Here is a 23,340-nt window from a genome sequence, read left to right as displayed (position 1 = left end):
CTGTCTCTCTCTTCGTCGCTGTCATTGTCATAGACTGTCACCCGCCCTGTCCCTCTCTTTCTTACACATTGCCATTGTCTCCTTCCCTCTTTCTATATTACAGTTGCTGTCTATTATCTTCCAGTATTTATTACTTCATCGTCTCTTTTTTCTCTGCCACAGCGTCCTTCTCTCTCATCATAAAAAACGGGAACGTGCTCCTCTTCATTAAAAGACTGTGACTTATAAATGGGGTACCGGCTGCCTTCCTCACCATCCTTAAAAATATTAGCAAAAATGTAGGCATGCGAACATATTCTCGGTTTTTTCTGCTGTGATAGAAGGAAACAATGGCAGAAGGACAGAGAAGAAGAAGTAACAGATACTGGAAGACAGTAGTTGTGACGTAAAAGAGCGAAGGAGACAACGGCAGTGTAAGAGAAAGAGAGGATCATAGTGGGAGACAGTCTATGACCACCATAATCGGAAAGAGAGAGACAGTGACGGCGAGGAGAAGGAGCAGCAGTGGGAGACAATGAATGAGATAGTAGCAGTAAGAGAGAGCAAGACGGATGCACTGACAGCGAGAGAAGACAGTTGTAGTAGGATATAGTGAAGGAGACTATAGCTGTGAGACGGAAGGCGGTGACAGCTGTAGAACCACAAAGAGATAATGATAAGTAGTTGGTCCGAATGAGTGAGTGAGAATCGTGAAATGGCAGTGTATGGGCATGACATTTTGCAAGGTGGTGCAACTAGCCATCCTGAAACTACCGACTCAGTATTCATCTAGCAGTAATGCTATCCGCACCAACGCGAGCAGCAGTATCGCAGAACCGCAGTCTTGATAGTCCATGATTGTGTCGCTGTCAAATCGTGACCTACGCTGGTACACGGGAGTTACCGAGGCATACCACTTTCTTTTCACAAACAACCACGAGTGCGAGCTTTTCAATAACAACCACGAATAAACTTCGATTTCTGAACGAGAAAATCGCAGTTTTATATTTCCTTTTATACAGAACGTAGGTGTGGTTACATCCATACCTTTTGTGTGGTCGCGCTGAAATACTAAGGGAGTAGAATAATAGCCGTCACGTCACCATAAAAGGTGATTTTATTTCATGCACGAACAATTTCGGGTTTGTGCTCATCTTCAGGAGGTTTTACATTCAATTACGCGTTTCAAATCTTAATCTTGGCGACTAATCTTTAAATAAAAACAAAATATATGATGAAGACTAAATAGATACAAATGAAACAATTGGAATTCGCTAAGGGCATGTGCTGTACATTATTATAGTACTTACAGCTGGAGTAGCCATATCGTTTCCACATTAAATTCATCATATTTTTTGATGAAATATCTCGATTTTATAATTTACAGCACATATCGCTTAGTAACGTCCAATTGCTTCAGTGAGATCTATTTAATTATAGTCATATTATTTCTCATTTATTTTAGTTTATCTTATTTATTGCTCTCCAACATTGAGCACTGAAACATGTAACTGAATGTAAAACCACACGAACATGAGCACAAGCCTGATACCGTACATGTATTAAATAAAATCACCTTCTGTTGTGACTGGTAGCTGTTATTATTCAACACCCTGTAAAAGAACAGTCACGGAGTTCAACTGCATCCCTTGTGGATAAAATGCACGAAATGCTAATCATTTGTATGCGCTACACTTCGTGCCTATTTGACATTTTTTGCATGCCGTCTTTATAGCGCTGCAATTTTAGTGGTTATCCGTGTTCTATGTACGCTTGATGTTGTTGGAGGTGGTTATGTAAGGGCCTGCTACGAATTTGCGAGTGCGCCTGGGGGTGCGCAGCAGACGCCACTCACGTTGCAGGATCCCTTGCCGCCGTCGGGGACTCCGGCGCAGATCTGCGAGTCGTGGACGGTGCCATTGCCCCAGAGCGCGATGTAGACCTCGCGGCAACGCGCCAGGCTCACCGTCTGCAGCTGAACTTCCATCAGCACGTCGGAAGCTGTCGGGTCTTCGGGGCCCTGTGAACAGCAGGTGTGTTAAGTCTGGGAAACTTGTTTGCCTATCGCAACGAGAATGTGTACCCAATTACAAAGCGCCAAAATCAAATTTTATGCTTTTTGTTTTGTAGCGTAAAGGAGGTTTTTTATACAAATAGTGTATCATTACAAGTACGCTCTGAACCTAAGACATAAGGATATTTATAATGTGAAAATATAGGAGAGTAGAGCTGTTTGTGTAGCGAGTCTGCTGTTATTAATACTGCCAAACATGTAGGAAGGGACTATATCTAAGTGAACAATCCTAACAGGTTTTGTCATTTACAACATCTTTTGGGTGGTCTGAATGACATGAATAAATCGAAATACCTCCAATTTCTAGTGCTGGTATTGTTGTAATCATTGATAGAAGTTGTTGTGGATTATACTGTCTACTATCGTGTGACTAGGGCCTCCGGACTCGTAGACCTTTCGCCGGTTGCAAGTCTTTCGATTTGACGCCACTTCGGCGACTTGCGCGTCGATGGGGATGAAATGCTGATGTTTAGGACAACACAACACCAAGCCTCTGAGCGGAGAAAATCTCTGATCCAGCCGGGAATCGAACTCGGGCCCTTAAGATTGATGTTCTTTCGCGCTGACCACTCAGCTACCGGGAGTGCACATACTGTCTACCGAAGAATAACTATTAGTTTAAATTTTCATTATTCATTACGTCGAAAACTGAACAGTTCAATTGTACAAGATTACACAGGATTGACACATGAAAGAGGGAAAAATAAAAGTTTTAACACAGTATCCTGATAAGATGACCGACGTAACACATCATTTTCCTTGCGTCTGGGGTTGCAAGACGGAGCAAGTATGGGTAAAGAATTTAAAGACACCACCTCTGGTAAGTGGAATCACAAGGCTCGTATTTTCTGGCAATTCCAAAAAACAACTTCTTACATCACTGTCATATTGATATTATAAGAGAGTAGTAGTAGTCTAGTAGCCTAGTTGTAGTAGTCTAGTGCGAAAACAGGAAACCAACACCACCCAGTCGACATTTCGTGACCTGTTCTTTCAAAGTAAGGATACGTGCCCGATCATCTAAGCTATGGACAATTCACGAACTCAGGATAAAGAATTTAGCGAACTAGCAGAAATGGATTATATCAGTTTTCCAGGATACGAAATACGATGATGACATAGAGTTAGTAATAGGTGAAAGGCTGGCTGAAATAAGTAACGTCCACCCACCTTGTACTAATATTAAACAGAATTCTGTAATATAGCTACTTGCATCAACACTTTCCTTGAATTGACTTTTCTGGATGGTAGATTTTACCCTGACAAAGTGGAACACTGACGAAGGGAGTATTACTTTGGTGCTATGGCCCACGCCATTACCTACTAGTGATTGAAATCGGCAGGCTCTGCGTCGTTCCTACTATACTCTGAATAACAGCAGCTCTTGCGATTGTTGGCTGCTGAATGCATGGCAGCAGAAGATTGGACAAGCCCAAGTGACTGCCTACAATGATTCAAATGAGGCCCAGAACAACCTTGAACGATTCACAGCAGACTTCGATGACCCTCACAGTAGGCTTGGTTCAGGCAGGCAAGGCAAGGGCGTACCGCCTCCAATAGATCCGTGGCTAGCAGTGTGCTGTTGAAATCAACCTTTGGATAGAAGAAAGTCTTACTGACTGTCTGGATCAAAGTTCTTTCTGAGCTCACTACTTATTACCATCTTAAATTTCACACATTCAGGTTTATCAATCTGATTCCTTAACTCCTCCTCCCATTTCCGTTGGGTTGTCACCTGTGTTACGAATCATCACCAGTTTTCTGTCAATAATGGCATTAATTCTTAAGAAGACACTAGGTGCTGTTACACCACGACTTATTCACTATCTGATCGAAAGTATTCGGACAACCCTACGTATTGTGGAATCGATCTCTAACTGACCTACTGGTATAAAAGAAGGTGGGTGCACGTGTTCTTTATAGAGAAGTAATGACAACACAATCGGTCAGTCAGAAGCACTTGGGGACTTCGAACGTGGACCACTCATTGGATGTTCCCAGAAAAACAAATCCGTAAGGGACATTTCAACTCTTTTTAAGCTGCCCAAGTCGGCCAGTGGAGTGGAAACGGGAAGGAACAACCACAGCTGAACCAAGCCCGGGCAGGCCCCGCCTACTGCTGACGGTGACTGGGAAAAGAAACATGAAATCAGAGGAAGGAATCGCTTGTGAGTTCCAAAGTGTTACCAGCAGTCCAGCTAGCGCAATGACTGTAGGTAGGGGTACAACGGTCGAGCAGCTCCTCATACGCCCACATTTCTGCAGCCAGTGCTGAGCAACACCTGAGGTGGATGTAAAGGGCGACGCCATTAGTTAGTGGACGACTGGAAACGAGTGATTTGAAGTGAAAAAGTATCGGAAGTGTTTGGATTTGGCGAATGCCTAGAGAATAAGATTATCAAGAGCTCAGATGGAAACCCAGTTCTAAACAAAGAAGGGAAAGCAGAAAGGGTGAAGGAGTATATAGAGGGTCTATGCAAGGGCGATGTTCTTGAGGACAATATAATGGAAATGGAAGAGGAGGTAGATGAAGATGAAATGGGAGATACGATACTGCGTGAAGAGTTTGACAGAGCACTGAAAGACCTAAGTCGAAACAAGGACCCGGGAGTAGACAACATTCCATTAGAACTACTGACAGCCTTGGGAGAGCCAGTCCTGACAAAACTCTACCATCTGGTGAGCAAGATGTATGAGACAGGCGAAATTCCCTCAGACTTCAAGAAGAATATAATAATTCCAAACCCAAAGAAAGCAGATGTTGACAGATGTGAAAATTACCGAACTATCAGTTTAATAAGTCACAGCTGCAAAATACTAACGCGAATTCTTTACAGACGAATGGAGAAACTGGTAGAAGCCGACCTCGGGGAAGATCAGTTTGAATTCCGTAGAAATGTTGGAACACGTGAGGCAATATTGACCCTACGACTTATCTTAGAAGAATGGTTAAGGAAAGGCAAACCTACGTTTCTAGCGTTTGTAGACTTAGAGAAAGATTTTGACAATGTTGACTGGAATACTCTCTTTCAAATTCTGAAGGTGGCACGGGTAAAATACAGGGAGCGAAAGGCTATTTACAATTTGTACAGAAACCAGATAGCAGTTATAAGAGTCGAGGACATGAAACGGAGACAGTGGTTGGGAAGGGAGTGAGACAGGGTTGTAGCCTCTCCCTGATGCTATTCAATCTGTATATTGAGTAAGCAGTGAAGGAAACAAAAGAAAAATTCGGAGTAGGTATTAAAATCCATGGAGAAGAAATAAGGCTCGCCGATGACACTGTAATTCTGTCAGAGACAGCACAGGACTTGGAAGAGCAGTTGAACGGAATGGACAGTGTCTTGAAAGGAGCGTGTAAGATGAACATCAACAAAAGCAAAACGAGGATAATGGATTGTAGTCGAATTAAGTCGGGTGATGCTGAGGGAATTCGATTAGGAAATGACACACTTAAAGTAGTAAAGGAGTTTTGCTATTTGGGGAACAAAATAACTGATGATGGTCGAATTAGAGAGGATATAAAATGTAGACTGGCAATGGCAAGGAAAGCGTTTCTGAAGAAGAGAAATTTGTTATCATCGAGTATTGATTTAAGTGTCAGGAAGTCGTTTTTGAAAGTATTTCTATGGAGTGTAGCCATGTATGGAAGTGAAACATGGACGATAAATAGTTTAGACAAGAAGAGAATAGAAGCTTTCGAAATGTGGTGCTACAGAAGAATGCTGAAGATTAGATGGGTAGATCACGTAACTAATGAGGAGGTATTGAACAGAATTGGGGAGAAGAGGAGTTTGTGGCACAACTTGACAAGAAGAAGGGATCGGTTGGTAGGACATGTTCTGAGGCATCAAGGGATCACCAATTTAGTACTGGAGGGCAGCGTGGAGGGTAAAAATCGTAGAGGGAGACCAAGAGATGAATACACTAAGCAGATTCAGAAGGATGTTGGTTGCAGTAGGTACTGGGAGATGAAGAAGCTTGCACAGGATAGAGTAGCATGGAGAGCTGCATCAAACCAGTCTCAGGACTGAAGACCACAACAACAACAACAACTAGAGAATGTTAAATGCCATCGGTGAAATAACGACGGTATGAGGCCGCTTTTTGTGATTAGGAAGTGACTCGTTATTGTGTTTAAGGAATTATAAATGCTGAAGTATACAGCATTGTGTACTGAGTATAGTAGGGGAACCGTTCGGAGACGACGATCAATTATATCAGCATGACAATGCCCCCGTCATAAAGCAGCATCTGTAAGGCATAATTGGTGGAAAATAATATTCCCGAAACGTAATTGCCTGCCCAGTGTCCCGACTTGAACCTAATAGTACACTTTCTGGATGAGTTAGAACGTCCCCTTTACTCCAGAACTCAGCCTCCAGCATCAATTTACCTTCTCTGGTTTCGGCTCTTGAGGAAGAAAGGGCTGTAACTCCTCCACACACACTCAGAGGACAGAGCTCAAGCCCTCATAAAGGCGATGATTGGATACACTCCATATTAATTTTCGGTAATAGGAATGTGGATACTTTTGACTGTTGACAGACCATTGAAATGTCCGACATATTCACAAACCAAGTTCGATGTGAAGCACAAGAGAAACTGATCGAGAGTGCTCCAAACATATAGACAATCCACAGAATCATTATGTTCACGTTTGACGTTGCAGATTATCCTCAGAGACAACAGACTACTGACTGACGGTGCCGCCGATCCAAGGTTTACTATGTAACAGTAAATAGATCATCACATAACTAACGAAGAGGTATTGAATAGAATTGGAGAGAAGAGAAATTTGTGGCACAGCTTGACTAGAAGAAGGGATTGGTTGGTAGGACATGTTCTGAGGCATCAAGGGATCACCAATTTAGTATTGGAGGGCTGCGTGGAAGGTAAAAATCGTAGAGGGAGACCAAGAGATGAATACACTAAGCAGAGTCAGAAGGATGTAGGTTGCAGTAGGTACTGGGAGATGAAGAAGCTTACACAGGATAGAGTAGCATGGAGAGGTGCATCAAACCAGTCTCTGGACTGAAGACCACAACAACAACCGTAAATAGATGGGCACCTCGTGACTTGCGATGGTGGTGGAGACTCGTGGAAATCGTCTCAAGTGTTGCCTGTGTGGTTCCGGCGTCGTCCTGGCAGGAACTGTTTCTATGTAAGGCTGAGATACAGATATGATAAGTCAATAACGAATTTCCTTATTCCATCCCCACCGATATTCGATATTATTCTAGTGAATGTCCATATTTCACCCTCATATACCATTCTCTCTCTTACGCTTTAATTATTTTTGTGCCATTTTTCGTTAATCTTAAAGCAATCCTTTCCATTTATCATTGGAAGATTTGCAGTTTATGGATAAATTGCTGGTTTAATTATCACGTCTTGCTACCGTAAACCTAAATGGCGTGATCATTGGTTGTATACTACTCATTTAAGCGACGTGAGGATTATTTTTGAAGAGGGTTTTCAGTTTCTAAACTGTACTCCAAATTATTTTTATTCTTCTGTTTATATCTTCCAGTGTCCACCCATTCAACGTCTTCAGTTGACCGAAGCAGACGAATTTGTCAACTAGCTTTCTGTGGTATATTTACAGGCACATACCCATACTTCCAGTTAAGTGATACATTCTTTGTTGAATACATCCTCCAGTCCAAATAAAGAAAACAGCGTGGCCCACAAATCCAAAGTAAATCATGTACACCCCATTGCTGTTACAGCAATTTCAATGTAGTGCAGTGATTTAAAAACCTGTTCCTGAGCAGAAAGTTTTAATTTCCTACAGTCGAATGTTACAGTGTCAATAAATAGCAAAGACGATATCATATCGGTTAAGAACGTTCAGTTAGAATAAATATTTTTACTTTGTATCATGTTTCAATTTATTTTGCATTACCATTTGCTTTCGAACTTTGTGTCTTTTCACAAAAAACGATCTCAAACAGGACACAATACAAAAAATATACAATGTGTTCTACTAAACTGGATGCAGCGTCATAACACAAAAATATTGAATGACTGTCCTTAATAGTTAGATCGACTGGAACATTTGTACACTAGATGTGACTCAGAAATAAAATAAGAAATTAAATGTACATTGGTGTACGACCCAGTGTAGCTGTACAGAATTTATGTTTCTTTTATGAGCACTAGACAATACAGTAAGAAATGATGATAAGGCCAGAGTCGATAAGTAATGTAGAATTAAACTGAAATATTTATTATGAAACAACCGCTTTGCTGACGTGACGTTGTGCTTGGAAAAAATGTTTGTGAAACTAGTTGGCACTGCATAACTTCATCATCATTTCCTGATGCAGTGTATCACCAGTAGCAGAACAGTACTTAGAGACGCACTGCCTGAGAAGCCATGCCAGTACTGGTTCGTCCACGGCGATTCACGGTTGCAATGACCTTCTTTGAGTCCACTGGTGGTTGTTTCCCTTTACAGGATCTGACTCTGGACACAAGTAGACCCAGAAGAAGACCAATGAAGCCGTGGGCGACACGTTAGTTTCATCTGTAATAGTTTTTTATACATTATATCGGGGTACCATACCCAGAAAAGCTTCATGTCCAAAATAAAGATAGCCGGGTCGTGTACAACCGTGGGTCAAAGCCCGAGAGACCGGTGGACAACTTACACGATCACAGCAGTCACAGCAACAAGTTAAGCGGTGAGCCAATAGCAAGCTCATAAGCCAGGTCCTTCTTACAACTCCACAAAGAAAAACTCACTGCCATCATACATAGTGATGGAGGATCTTTGGGATAAGATCGATACAACCAGACGATTCGCGACCAGATACCCCTCTAGCAATGCGCTAATACCGACTCAAGCCATGCATGCCCAACATCATAAAGAAATTGCAAGAAGGGACAATTTCCTTTAAAAATGAAAGGGAATTTCGTATATACCTGCACAAAAATAGTAGCTCTCTAGTCTAGATGCTGTTATCATTGACAAGGACATTGGGTTATACTCTTCCAACATCCCTGTATCACATTTGTTGGTGAAGATGGTCTCGGAATACATAAACGCGAAATGGCGGAATGTGATGTATGTTAGAGCACAGTCTAGTGGTGTCAGCAATACTCACATAGATGAGCCCCCAGCCTATGACCGTGGCGTTTACGTTGTCTGGCGTGCTTTCCCCTTGCTCCGGGAGGTTGACTGGACTAATCTTCACGCCATCCAGCTCAAACAGCGGGGATACCTGCACAACAATGCGAAAAAGTGATTTAATTAAATGCTATATATGGCACATTCCGCTATGTTATAGTTTGGCCATCAAACGAGAGCTTGACAGTTACTTTCACGTAATAATAAAACACACAGGGAATGGAAAAATAATGCAACAAATTATCCCATTAGACGTGGATCAAAGAGGATGGTGAGTGTGGAGGGTGTCGTTTTCGTATAGTACGTTTAGATTTTTGCATATATCAGTTTCGAAATACATATATCAATTTCGAAATTTTCGTTTAACTTTCGGAGAACGAAGTAGCATGACAATTACAAGTCTCGAAAATGACACTATGTTATAGAAACTATGCAAGCTACGGGATACTTACATGTTGCATGCGCCAGGATCTGCGTGGCCTGACCACTAATATGCCAGTCAGGTTAAGGTGGCCGTTCACCGAGTGATCGTAAATGATGTTAAGAACAATTACAGCACTGTCCTTGTGTCCACATTTACGGGGTGTTCAAAAAGTCTCTCCGCAGTGCCGTATGATTGCTAGCCACGCGTACCGTATACCGCAGTGAATATACCGAAATGAAACTCAGTGAAATACAAGTTACTAATTTATTGAATATTCATTTTTACTTACAAATTTTCACATTAAATGTTGAAAGTGTCCCCCCTGTTGTTGAAAACACAATTCAATTCGTCTAATCATGTTTCCAAACACAAGCTGTAACATTTCTTCTGTAACAGAAGCAGTGAAAGTGGATATTGCAGTTTTCAATTCGTCGATGGATTTTGGACGGTTTTTATAAACAGTTGCTTTCGCTGCACCCCAGAAGAAAAAGTCAGATTGTGTTGGGTCAGGCGATCGTGGAGGCCAAAGTCCTTGCGAAATTATGCTATCACCAAAAACATCAGCAAGCAGTGACATTGAAACGCGAGCTGTATGCGCGGTTGCACCAGCTTGTTGAAAGTAACCGTTCAGTCTTTCACTTAACACACGTTCTCCTATGAATGGGTACTGAATATCACTGCAGTATCGTTGTGGGTTTATTGTTTCGTTTAAAAATATGGGACCCACAATCCGACGTCTAGAAATTGCAATCCAAACTCCTATTTTCACATAATGAAGTAGTTCCTCATGAATACACAATGGATTTGCAGTACTCCACAAACGAGAATTTTGCGAGTTCATGTACCCGGATAAATGAAACCACGCCTCATCAGTGAAACACGTTTCATTAAGAATATCCCTTCCATTTTGTTCAACGAAATTTTTGAACCATTGACAAAAATGCGGTCTTGTCATGATCAGTATTTTTCAGTTCTTGCGCTACTGCACTTTGTATGGGAAAAGTTCTAATTTTATCCTTACAGCTGTGTGGGCCGTTACGACACTAACATCGATTTCCTGGGCGAGTTTTCTTACAGACTTGTTCGAACTCATGGACATTTTATCAGAAATATCGAGTAGTTTATCGTCAGGCAAAACGCTAGGACGACCACTTCTCGGTGCCTCTGTCACTGAACCCGTACTTCCAATTTTTTTAATCAAATCTCGCAAAGTATCGCCATGTGGGAGTGTTGTCTCCGAGAAAACGGAATTAAATGTTTGACGAACTGAAACTGTGTATTTTCCGCCAGCTTTGAACACTTGTTCGACTAAAAACACACATCCGATGTTTAGCATTTTAACAGTGACAAAAACGAAACAAAGGAACTAAACTTAATCGTTCACGCCAACATGTAACGACACACACCAACGATACTACTGACGCTGGCTGAGATAAACGAAACAGTGGAATGTTGGGAGAGTCCACTTGAAGGGAAGTAAGCCAGGCAGGCGAACAATCGTACTGCACGCACGGATAACAATTATACGGAACTGCGGAGAGACTTTTTGAACACCCTGTGGAACCGGCAAACTACAGAGAACTGAGTAAGAGAAAGTGAAAATGGAATGAAACACCACAAAAGAATTTAAAAAGGAAAATAGAAGAAAACTTACTTGCGGAACATAGGCGGAAACGACTGAAAGGAACAGAATTCGCCCCAGAGAATTTTTTGCTATTACAATTCTTCAATTAATTGCATGACACATATATTTCTCTAATTTTCGGAGATACGATTTTCAAATGTTGTTCGTCCATGGATGACAGTTTCTTGGACGTCATTGTAAAATGGTTCAAATGTCTCTGACCACTATGGGACTCAACTTCTGAGGTCATCAGTCCCCTAGAACTTAAAACTACTTAAACATAACTAAACTAAGGACATCACACACATCCATGCCCGAGGCAGGATTCGAACCTGCGACCGCAGCGGTCGCGCGGTTCCAGACTGTAGCGCCTAGAACCGCGCGGCCACTCCGGCCGGTGGACATCATTGTAAAACGATGCCCCAAGACTAGATTAGATTACATTAGATGTACTTTTCGTTTCGTGATGTAGAGCATATGAGAAGACGAAGAAGAAATATTTACAAAGAAAAACAAATATGTTAATGCACATTCCACAGATCCCAAGTGATATAGTGCTCATGAATTTGGAACATGTAAAAGATATCTTAAACAAAATTACATTTAAAAGGCAATAATAAGCTGTTACTGTAAAAACATTCAGATTTCTCTTTATATTGGGAGACGAAAATTGGTTGTCCATGTCTTGAAAGTCTCTTCGGGTTTGCTGCCATATCCTAAAATCGACTTGACTCAATATTTCGGCGATCCAACTGGTCGCCATCTTCAGGAATTGCTGCTTCCGCTGATGAGCCCCGCTGAGAGCTAACGCCAGACTTCTTTTCTTTTTCCCCTTCATTGTATTTCAATTCCCCATCGGGGCGGGCTGGCAGCAGCATATGCACTGCTCTTCAGCCGAAAGACATAGAACAAACAATAGAAGACAGTGAACAATATACAACGGAGAGAATATGGTGAACATAGATATAGAAAAGGGGGAACATCATGGAAGGCAATAGACAAAAAAAAGGGGCGACTGTAAAATGGAGATAAAAACTGTAAAAAAGTAGCAGACACAAAAAGCCACACACTGCGACAATTAAAAGAACACACGGCACAATATGACCGGAGCATAAAAAGTATCGACAGATGGCGTAGCACATAACAAATGCTGACAGCGAACCTCAAGGCAGTACACAATTAAAATCACACCTCTTGACTCACAGGAGAAACAGCACTAAACACAACATTGACATGGCACACTGACAGTGATCAAAACGGAGGATCTGCTAGGCGCAAGGAAATGAGGGAGACCAGAAGAAGGGAGGGAGGGGAAGAGAGGGTGGAGATGGCTGGGGGGCCGTGTTGAAGAGGGTCAGGTAGGGAGGGATGTGGGAAGGAAAGAGGCAAGTATGGGGTGCAGGGTCTCAGGGGGGGAGGATAAAATCCGCTCTGGGAGAATGAGGAGAGAGGAAAAAGGGGGCCCTGGGAAGGGGGGGGGGGAACAAGGCCAGGTTATAGTTGGAAGGAAGGGTAGATGTCATGGCGAAGTTCATCATCTGGGAGGGGGAGGCGCTGGAAATTGCCCCGATGAAGGAGATGGAGGGTGTGGAGGTGGAGAGAGGGAGGTATACAGCGATGTACGGCAATGGGTGGGGGGTGGAGAGGAAGGAGGAAACCAGAGGGTGGGGGATCAAGCCTGCAGACAATGTAAAGGATGTGGAGATGTTGGAGGAACAGGAGGAGGTGGGGCAAAGGGATCAGTGCATAATGGAGGCATGTGAGGGAGGGAAGGCAGATACGGAAGGCAAGGCAGAGCGCATGGCATTCAAGGATTTGGAGGGCCTTGTAAAAGTGGGTGGGGGCAGAGATCCAGGCAACGCTGGTATAACAGAGGATAGGGCGGATGAGGGATTTGTAGGTGTGGAGGATGGTAGAAGGATGCAATCCCCATGTCTGGCCAGACAGGAGTTTTACAAGGTGGAGGTGGGAATGGGTTTTCTGCTGGATGCTCTGGAGATGAGGGGTCCAGGTGAGGTGTCAGTTGAGGGTGAGGCCAAGGTATCTCAGTGTGGGGGTGAGCTGGATGGGATGACCATAAAGGGTGAGGTAGAAATCATGGAGACGAAAGGAGCGAGTGGTGCAGCCTATGATGATTGCCTTGGCTTTGGAGGGGTTGAGACGGAGGAACCACTGGTTACACCGTGAACTGGTTAAGGTGGGTTTGGAGGGTATGTTGGGAACGTTGAAGGGTAGGATAGAGAGCCAGGAAGGCGGTGTCATCAGCATACTGGAGAAGGTGGACTGGTGGCGGTGGCTTGGGCATATCAGCCGTATACGAGAGATAAAGGAGAGGGGAGAGTACACAGCCCTGTGGGACGCCAGCAGTGTGGTAAAAGATATGGCAGTTGGTGTTGTGGAGGGTAACATAGGAAGGACGGTGCGAGAGGAAGGAAGCGACCAGATGGACAAAACTGGTAGGTAGGGCGTAGGTTTGGAGTTTAAAGAGGAGACCGGGATGCCATACATGGTCATAGGCATTTTGGAGGTCAAGGGACACAAAAATGGCAGAGCGACGGGAGTTGAGCTGGAGGGACAGAAGGTGAACGAGGTTAAGGAATTCGTCTTCAGCAGAGAAGGAGGGTCGGAAGCCACACTGGGTAAGGGGGAGGAGGTGGTGTTGAGTAAGGTGCTGATGGATAATGTGGGAGAGGATGGATTCGAAGACCTTACTGAAGATGGAGGTGAGGCAGATGGGATGATAGGAAGAGGCGGCATAAGGGGGTTTGTTGGGTTTTAGGAATAAGAGGATGTTGGAGGTCTTCCACAGGTCAGGGTAGAAGCCAGTAGAGAGGATGACGTTATAGAGATGGGCGAGGACAGTCAGGAAGGAATAGGGGCTTTCTCGAAGGTGGTGGTAGGTGACACAGTCGTGAGCAGGGACCATGTTGCGTTTGGACTGGAGGATAAGTTTAATGTCTTGTGCTGTGATGGGAGTGTTTATGTCGGAGGGGGCAACTGCCCCAAGTGCTGGAGACCAGGAGCAAGTGGAGCGACCGAGGTATCTGCACGTTCCGTGACGATGGGGAAAAGAGAATAATCAAAGTTGGGATCATCTGCGATGGAGAAGACATCGGAAAGGTGGGAAGCGAAGTGGTTGGCCTTACTGAGGTTGTCTGGAAGGGGGCGATTGTTATGAGGAAGGGGGTAGTGGGGAGCGGAAAGGGAACCAGTAAGGTGATGGAAGGCAGACCAGTACTTGGAGGAGTTGGTGGGGAGGGTGGCGTTGAGTGGTGTGCAGGTCTGGCGCCAGTCTCGGCATTTTGTTGCTGTAATATGGTTTCGTATGTGTCGCTGTATTTGCCGGTGGTGTTAGAGTGTATCCCTGTCATGAGTGCGCAAGAAGGAGCGATAGAGGCGGCGGGATTCATGGAGGAGGAGGACAGCCCACAGAGGGAGAAGGACGAGGTTTGGCTGATGTCATCAGGATGGTGATAGGTAAGAGGGTGGCTTTCGTCCTGGGTGGAGATGGAGTCCCGGTAGGCATCCCAGTTGGCACGGTGGTAGTCATGGACGACCTTGGGAGGGGGTGCAGGGTGCGGAGCCAGGGGGGGCGGAGAGCAGACATTATGGTGAGAAGGATGGGAAGGTGATCGCTACCTGTGGGATCCAGGACAGCGACGGCGATACGCCCAGGAGGTTGGTGGAGGCAATGACAACATCTGGGGTGGTGTCACTTTCGGGTCGAGTGTGCTGGGGAAGGGGAACAAGGTCACCTTGGATCGTGGAGAGGAAGTGATGCCACCGCCGAAGGGCGGCAGGAATGCGGCTATGGATGTTGAGGTCAGCGGCAATCACATAGGTGGAGAAGGTGTGGTCAATGTGTGAGATGAAGTCATATGGCAGAGGAGCAGTGGAGCGGACATAGATGGTAGCACAGGTAATGGTGAGGGAGAGGAAGAAGACGCTGAAGGTAAGGTGTTCAGTGGGGTCATTGAGGAGAGGTTGTGGCCGGACGGGGATATGCTTAAGGTGGCCAATATCGACTCCACCCGGCGCAAGAGGACCAGGAACGTCAGTGCGGTGGAGGATATAGGGAGGTGCGGATAGAGTGGTGGGGCTGGAGAATGGTTTCGTTCAAGAGGAAGGTGTCGACCTGGTGGTGGGAGAGGGTGTGCATGAGTAGGTATTTGTTGGAATGGAAGGAGCAAATGTTCTGGAAGAGGATGGGATATTCGTGCTGTGCCATGGCGGGAAGGAGGGGGGAAGAGAGGGAAGGGAAGAGGCTTAAACTAGGGTGTCGAGGCGGGTGAAGGTGAAGTGGGCTTGGTTGTGTGAGTAAGTGGCGAAGGTGTTCAGGTGGAAAACAGAGCGAGTTGCAAGGGAGATTTGTTGGAAGGTGTGGGGGGGGGGGGCTGAAAAGGGTGAATGTTTTGGAGTACAACAGTAAGGAACCGGATGATGTCCTTGGCCGTGGGGGGTGGACAGAGGGAATTGTTGGGATGGACTGGGGGATCGACTGGACAAACAGGGACTGTAAGCTCAGGGGTGGCTGGAGGGGGTTTGGCTTTACACTTGTGGGAGTAGGTAGGATGGGGTCCATTGCAGGTATTACAGGAAGGAGGAGCAGTGAGGTTGGGGCAGTTCTTAAGAAAGTGGGAGGCCTTGCAATGGGGACAGGTGGGGGGTTTTTGAAGTTGGGAGTCAGGTGGTCATTGTACATCAGGCACCGCTGGCAACGGTAGGATTGGGGAGGGGATTTGGAGGATTCGACAGGGTGGCAACGGTGGTATATCATGGCACCCTGGGTGAGGAGATGGTCAATGGACGGGGTGGACTCAGAGAAGAAGCAGAGGTAGGTGGGACCAGAGGTATTGTGGATACTGCAGGCGGAGCAGATTTCCAGGTCAGGGTGGGAGTTCAGTTCCACCAACACTTCATCCTCCATGATCACCGGGCTGAGCTCAGTGATCACAGCGGTGTAGGTGGGGGGGGGGGCGACGGGGAGGCTGGGGCTGATGAGGAGTGGAAGAGGAAAGGAAGAGTGTCATAGAGGTGAGGGGGCCAAACATAACTCGTGGGAGTTTACAGAGGAGGTCTGTGTGAAAGGATGGGGACGGGGACTCGATAAGGACTGAGTCCCTGCGGGAAATGAGTTGAGAGATGGGAGCACCAGGTAAATACTTTCGTATCTCCACGGTGAGGGTACGAGCGTCGAGGAACTTAGGATCGGGAGTTGACAGGACAAAGGTGTGGAGGGTAGGGGCCGGGGTATGGGTGGCTGGAGGAGGGATGGTGTCCGTGGAGACAGCAGGAGGAGGTGGAGGTGGTGTTGATTTTTTGTGGGAAGTGGGGGGAGCAGAGTCGGTAATGACGCGCTTTTGGGGTTTTTTGGAGACCGGAGGCTGGGAGGAGGGGAGAGGGACGGGGAGGAGAGGGAGATGGCGGGTGGCAGATCCCTGTGGCGTAGTGGAGGCGCCAGGAGAAGCAGCCGGTTCAGTGGTGGCGACGGTGGCTCGGTGCGACGCGATGCGTGCGTGAGATGCACATGACGAAGCGATGGGGTGGGTGAGAGAGGGGAAGCCGACCACCTGAAGGGCGGCAGCAGAGGCGGCAACAGAGGCGTACGGGAGGGCGGGGGTAGTAGTGGGAGCTGTTGAGGGTGTGGAGGCTGGAGGAAGGGTGTAGAGGTGTGGGTATACAGCAGGGGAGGAGATAGGGGGATGGGTAAGTGGGGGAAGGGGCGGCACTCCAGGAAGTGACTGTGGGAGAGGGGGAGGGGGAGGTGTAGGTGACAGTGGAGGTGGGAGGACTCATGGTGGACGAACGGCGACGGACAGACGGACGGACAGCAGACGGCGGCGGCGGCGACGGACGGCGAGCAGGCGGCAGACGGACGAACAGCTACAGCAGCGAGCGGCGGGCGGGCAGACAGACAGACAGACCGACGGACAGACACACACACAATCTTCGCAGACGGAGATTCCACCCTGAAAGTAGTCCAGGCTTTGCAATCTGACGCTTTCGAAGGAGGGGATGCAACCCTCGAGATGAACGCCAGGCTGCAAATCGACGTCCTATATAGGCCACCGTTCAGTACACGGCGCATGCGCCGCCCATCGCGGTTGCTGCCCTCAAAGACAGGGAGGTGGCGCCGCCCTTAGCAGAACACTGGCGGCAACGATATATCGCATTTAGGGCCGCACCGAAGAGCATTCAATTTTGATACGAGATAGCACAGGATTCCACGTCCTCCTAAGAGGAAACCCATTGTCTCTCTTTATTAAATTATCAGACAACCTAATTTCAATCGCCTCTTTATAGACACTGTTCCGAAAACCGGAAATGTTGGCAACTACCACAATTTCATCAAATTTCATACCGTGTCCCTCATTTAAGCAGTGTTCTGCTACTGTCGATTTTTCCGGCCGTTGTAGCCTTGTATGACGGCGATGTTCCACACACCTGTCATGAACTGTGCAATTCGAACGGCCAAAGTAAGCCTTCTCACATTGACAAGGAATTTTGTATACACTGGGTTTCCTAAGCCCCAAATCATCTTTCACAGAGCCGAGTAGTGCCTTACTCTTAGAAGTTGGACGGAACGCATTCGTAATGTTAAAGTTCCTCAAAATTCGTCCAATCTTAAACGATATTCCTCCAGCATAAGGAAGAAAGGCCACCGATCTATTTTCCCTATTTTCCTCTACATGCACCTCTAGAGATGGTCCAAGCTCCATAGCCCGACGAATCTGCTTCTCGAAGTATCCATTCTCCTTAAAAATAGCCATCACATGCGCAAGTTGTTGGGTTAAGCTGTCCGCGTCAGAAATGGCATATGCTCTGCATACCAAAGTCCTAAGGACGCCACTGCGTTGATGTGTTGGATGACAACTCTTGCCCATGTGTTAAACTTGTTAGAAGAATCAAATGTCTCCCTGTTCGACGTAGGCATTTACATTTAACGCCATTTTGGCAGATTCCCTGTCGATTTCATAGCCTTACTCAGGCAATCTCTGCTGGAATCTCACCAAGCTAAGTGGGTCTCGGTCCAGATTGTTGTGCTCAAGCAAAATGTGAGATCATCACGGTGAAAGGAACCCGTGAGTTTCGCGTCAACAGCCCGTGTCGCTGACCACACACGGAGGCGGTCTTCCTAGTATCCGAGTGTTTGAGACACTTATCGTGAAATCAGGTGGAAGCGCAACACTGGAACGGTTCGTTACCCGGAAAGACGTTACGCTCCTCAAGGCAGTGAGTCTGGGGCTGTGAGAGCAGCCTGTGCCTGTATGATGCGTACCCATGATAGATTGGGCGGCAACGAGGTCCGGCACAGCGTCATCTTCTTATATAGCATAACGTCGCTGAGTGTGGAAGTGAGCCGCTCACCTGGACGAGGGCGACGTCGTTCTTCATGTTGTCGGTGCTGTTGTAGGCGGGGTGCGGCAGCAGGCGCACCGCCTGGTGGCGGCTGCCGCCCGCGCTCAGCTGGTTGCTGCCCGCCAGGACCTGCATGTCAGCCGCCGTCAGTCTGCAACAGGGCGCCAGCCCTCAGTTCAACGTTCTGTATCCAAATACTAATCCTAATAATGCCCAGGACACCACAAAGAGAATGCTCACTTAACCTTACAGCGCCTCTGCACTATATTCCCTCGTCGTACTCACCCTGCTCCAAACTTTACAGTCAATTATAATACAGTAAATACCATTAAAATTGCATCACCAAATTCAAAAAAAGTCAAATTTGCCTGAAGCGTAAAACATGTTCTTATAGCAAATCAATTAGAATTTACGTGCAACCGCATAAAGTAAGTAGCTAAGCACCATTTGCAGTCTACATACAAGGGAAATTTACGAGGTGAGTTTCTCATTCAAAAATCGTATTTGTATGTTAGTTGATTCTGTGGAACTCATGTTATGCCTCATGTAAGAAGGAAAAATGTCTACCAATATGCAAAAATATGTCAGTAGCAGGATCGTGGCCTACGAGACTGTGGTTTGTCATCCTGCTACATTGGTCGGGGTACCATGACTGCCAGACGAATGTAGAATCGATGGGTTCAGAAGGATCACAACCATCACAGTGTAAGATCTTCCAAGCGACTAGCACCTGACAGGGCCACATATACTTCGCTCGGCCGTTATAGTGTACCTTTTGAAATATTGAAGCCGATATATTTGAAGTAAATAATAAAAGGACTCTGAATAACATTATATGGACATAAACGACAAATTAATTATAAAAATGTACACTAATGGCCATTAAAATTGCTCCACAAAGAAGAAGTGCAGATGATAAACGGGTATTCATTGGACAAATATATTATACTAGAACTGACATGTGATTACATTTTCACGCAATATGGGTGCATAGATCCTGAGAAATCAGTACCCAGAACAACCACCTCTCGCCGTAATAACGGCCTTGATATGCCTGGGCATTAAGTCAAACAGAGCTTGGATGGCGTGTACAGGTACAACAGCCCATGCTGCTTCAACACGATACCACAGTTCATCAAGAGTTGTAACTGGGGCATTGTGACGAGCCAGTTGCTCGGCCCCCGTTGACCAAACGTTTTCAATTGGTGAGAGATCTGGAGAATGTGCTGGCCAGGGCAGCAGTCGAACATTTTCTGTATCCAAAAAGGCCAGTACAGGACCTGCAACATGCGGTCGTGCATTATCCTGCTGAAATGTAGGGTTTCGCAGGGATCGAATGAAGGGTAGAGCCACGGGTCGTAACATATCTGAAATGTAACTCCACTGTTCAAAGTGCTGTCAATGCAAACAAGAGGTGACCGAGACGTGTAACCAATGGCACCCCATACCATCACGCCGGATGATACCCCAGTATGGCGATGACGAATACAAGTCTCCAATGTGCGCTCACCGCGATGTCGCCAAACACGGATGCGACCATCATGATGCTGTAAACAGAAATTGGATTCATCCGAAAAAATGACGTTTTGTCATTCGTGCACCCAGGTTTGTCGTTGAGTACACCGTTGGAGGCGCTCCTGTCTGTGATGCAGCGTCACGGATAACCGCAGCCATGGTCTCCGAGCTGATAGTCCATGCTGCTGCAAAAGTCGTCGAACTGTTCGTGCAGATGGTTGTTGTCTTGCAAACGTCCCCAACTGTTGACTCAGGGATCGAGACGTGGCTGCACGATCCGTTACAGCCATGCAGACAAGATGCCTGTCATCTTGACTGCTAGTGATACGAGGCCGTTGGGATCCAGCACGGCGTTCCGTATTACCCTCCTGAACCCACTGATTCCATATTCTGCTAACAGTCATAGGATCTCGACCAACGCGAGCAGCAATGTCGCGGTACGATAAACCGCAATCGCGATAGGCTACAATCCGAGCTTTATCGAAGTCGGAAACTGATGGCACGCATTTCTCCTCCTTACACGAGGCATCACAACAACGTTTCAACAGGCAACGCCCGTCAGCTGCTGTTTGTGTATGAGAAATCGGTTGGAAACTTTCCCCATGTCAGCACGTTGTAGGTGTCGCCACCGGCGCCAACCTTATGTAAATGCTCTGAAAAGCTAATCATTTGCATGTCACAGCATCTTCTTCCTGTCGGTAAATTTGGCGTCTGTAGCACGTCACCTTCGTGGTGTAGCAATTTTAATGGACAGTAGTGTATTAAATTAGCTTCAAAGAAAGACTATATCGATTGCAATGTAATAAAAAGGCTTTATTTATATTAGATGAGATCGTAGTGCATAACGTTCTCGTAACTAACATTATTGTCTTTGTCATTATATATAAGAGAAAAAAGATATTTAAAATCACTTCGAGTCAGATCATTTCTTCTCCTGTATGTAAGGTATGCGTGCTATTGTAAAGCGGTAGCTTTTGTTCTATTTGTTCTCGTACGTAGTGTGTATTCTGTGCTTAGTGGAAATATATTTACAAAACGTGAGTGCAACGTGTTACTTAAAGAACCCATGCAAACAATTCTTCCTGAATTAGTAATTGCAAGAAATTATTTAGCATTTTTTCAGTCTCTGAGAAGCGAGCAGCGGTGATCTTTGACTGGAAAAAATTGGCCGCCGTTACGCGGCGTGTTTAAATTTATTTTTTTGTGTAACATATCACCACAGCCGGAGCAGAAAGAATCATTTCAAGTTATTCAATTAACTAAAGTGCAAAGCTTCACTATTTTATTTCGTCTAAAAAATGCATACTTTCAAAGATACGATTTATTCTAGGTCAGTGAACTTAGCTTGCATTACATTTCGCCGAAAGCATCTGAAATAATTTGTAGGGAGCCCGGCGCTCATTTGAAACATGATTTAATATTTATCTTCGCCCACCTACAAATCAATTTCTTGTGTTTCACTTAATAATAATAATTAATAACCACAGAAAGGAAGGGATAATATACCGTCTAATATTGTTCAGTCACGGTACCTACCTTGAGTCAGGACGTGGGCTTCTTTGCAGCAAGAAAAGTATCCACACGATCCGTGTGATGACGCCTGAAGATCTACGGCCCATCAGCAGGAAGAGCACTATTTTTTACGCGGTAGGGAGAGAGAGGCACCCAATGACTACGCTGAAAACACGAATGGCCCAACTTGTATTCGTCTTCAGACGAGTCCCAGAACTACGTGCACCATCGTTATGAATGTATCCCTGGGTTGGTGCTCTGAAGAAGACGTTACGATGGTCGTATTGGCACTGCACCACGTCTGATAGTTATGGGGGCCCATTCTGTACGTAACACGATCACTACTAGCTCGCATAGCCGGTAATTTGGACAGCAGTCATAACTTTCTGACGTGTTTTGAGCTGTAGCAGTACCCTATCATCGGATTCCCTATGGCGTTATCTTTCAGCAAGATAACACAAGACTTCATGTTGCCCGTGCTGACCTGATCCACATCGATACAGATGGCATTCGACTGTTACCTATAGCAGCACGTTCTCTGGGTCTCTCACTCAACGGAAACACCTGGTCATGGATGCTGAGAGACTGTCATGCCGCCACACTGAATCACTACAATTCGCGAACTGAAGCGTAGAGTTGAAACAACGTGGAATGATGTAAGCGTCATCGTCATCCAGGCTCAGTTCGACTCTGCGGCAGCCAGTTTAGTGTAATTGTTTCTGCCAGAGGTGGCAGCTTTACCTAATTTTGCATCCTGTAATCGCCCCCTCCCGCCCCCCCCTACACAAAATATCACTTACAAATTTAACTAGGAATTTTTCCTACTATGATTCACACGCACAATAAAAGAATTGGTATTTGCTATCCTTCACAATGCTTCAATTTTAATGGCCAGTACTGCGATTATCGTGTACTCAGTACAGTGGTACTTGTCGTTTCGTAATATTCGTGGCAACGTGTTCATTCAGGAACGGATGCAGCGGTATGTGAATGTTTTAATGGATAAATTAGATAAGTTAGTAAACTAAGTTGGTATTTATTGTGATTTCCATACTGAAATAATTACTTATGGAAGTTCAGAGGCGGCCTGCTGGACTGCGTCTACCACTTGAATACTGCAGAGAGGTGGCAGATAAGGCCTTGCTACAGTACGTTATATATGCCACTACATTCAAATTTATACTTGAAACCGAATTTTTTGCGTTTTTTGGAATACTATCGCTGCTGATCTTTTCAACTACTATGATAGTCAACCAGATAGTATTGCTTACTAAAGATTACCTATCCGTGTATAGGAGTAACGACTGCTTCCACCTTCTGTCTGTTCACGACTTCCTTGTGAATGCCTGACAAACAATAACGCGCACCCACTTTCCAATATCGATGAGCAAAGAAAATTTTCTTCGATATAATCCCTTAGAATTCCCCGGTGATTCGTTGTCATCTCGTTGACATCGGGTGTTGAGCCGGTGGTCCGCGTCTGCCTAGCACGATATTTCGACGCCGTTACTCTACGTCTTCATTAGGTGTTCCTTGAGACTGGTCTCGCACCTGGTGAAGACATCGAGTTATAGCATCGAAATGTCGTGCTGGGAAGACGCGGACCGCCGACAGAACAGCCGATCTCAAGGAGATGACAAATATTTGTTTGCTGGTAGCAACTGACAGTGCAGGTAAAAAATGAAAAAATGAAGCAAATATTCAGCTTTGAATGCTGT

At 45.6% G+C, this 23,340-nt stretch overlaps 1 protein-coding gene across 1 annotated transcript in view; it reads right to left on the bottom strand.

Annotated features, from left to right (window-relative positions):
* The window catches only part of LOC126435637 (mite allergen Der p 3-like), an 82,072-nt gene that overhangs the window by 13,792 nt on the left and 44,940 nt on the right, over nucleotides 1-23,340 (bottom strand). The window contains exons 4-6 of the mRNA XM_050090465.1: nucleotides 18,605-18,746; nucleotides 9,166-9,282; nucleotides 1,835-1,999 (exon numbers count right to left, since the gene is read on the bottom strand). Coding sequence (XP_049946422.1) covers nucleotides 1,835-1,999; nucleotides 9,166-9,282; nucleotides 18,605-18,746 — 424 coding nt within the window. The remainder of the gene's footprint in view (nucleotides 1-1,834; nucleotides 2,000-9,165; nucleotides 9,283-18,604; nucleotides 18,747-23,340) is intronic.

The sequence above is a fragment of the Schistocerca serialis genome, chromosome 1, assembly GCF_023864345.2.
Source record: "Schistocerca serialis cubense isolate TAMUIC-IGC-003099 chromosome 1, iqSchSeri2.2, whole genome shotgun sequence".
Taxonomy (NCBI): Eukaryota; Metazoa; Arthropoda; class Insecta; order Orthoptera; family Acrididae; genus Schistocerca; species Schistocerca serialis.
The sequence above is the reverse complement of the archived record's forward strand: the minus strand, read 5'-3'. Positions and strand labels throughout refer to the sequence as shown.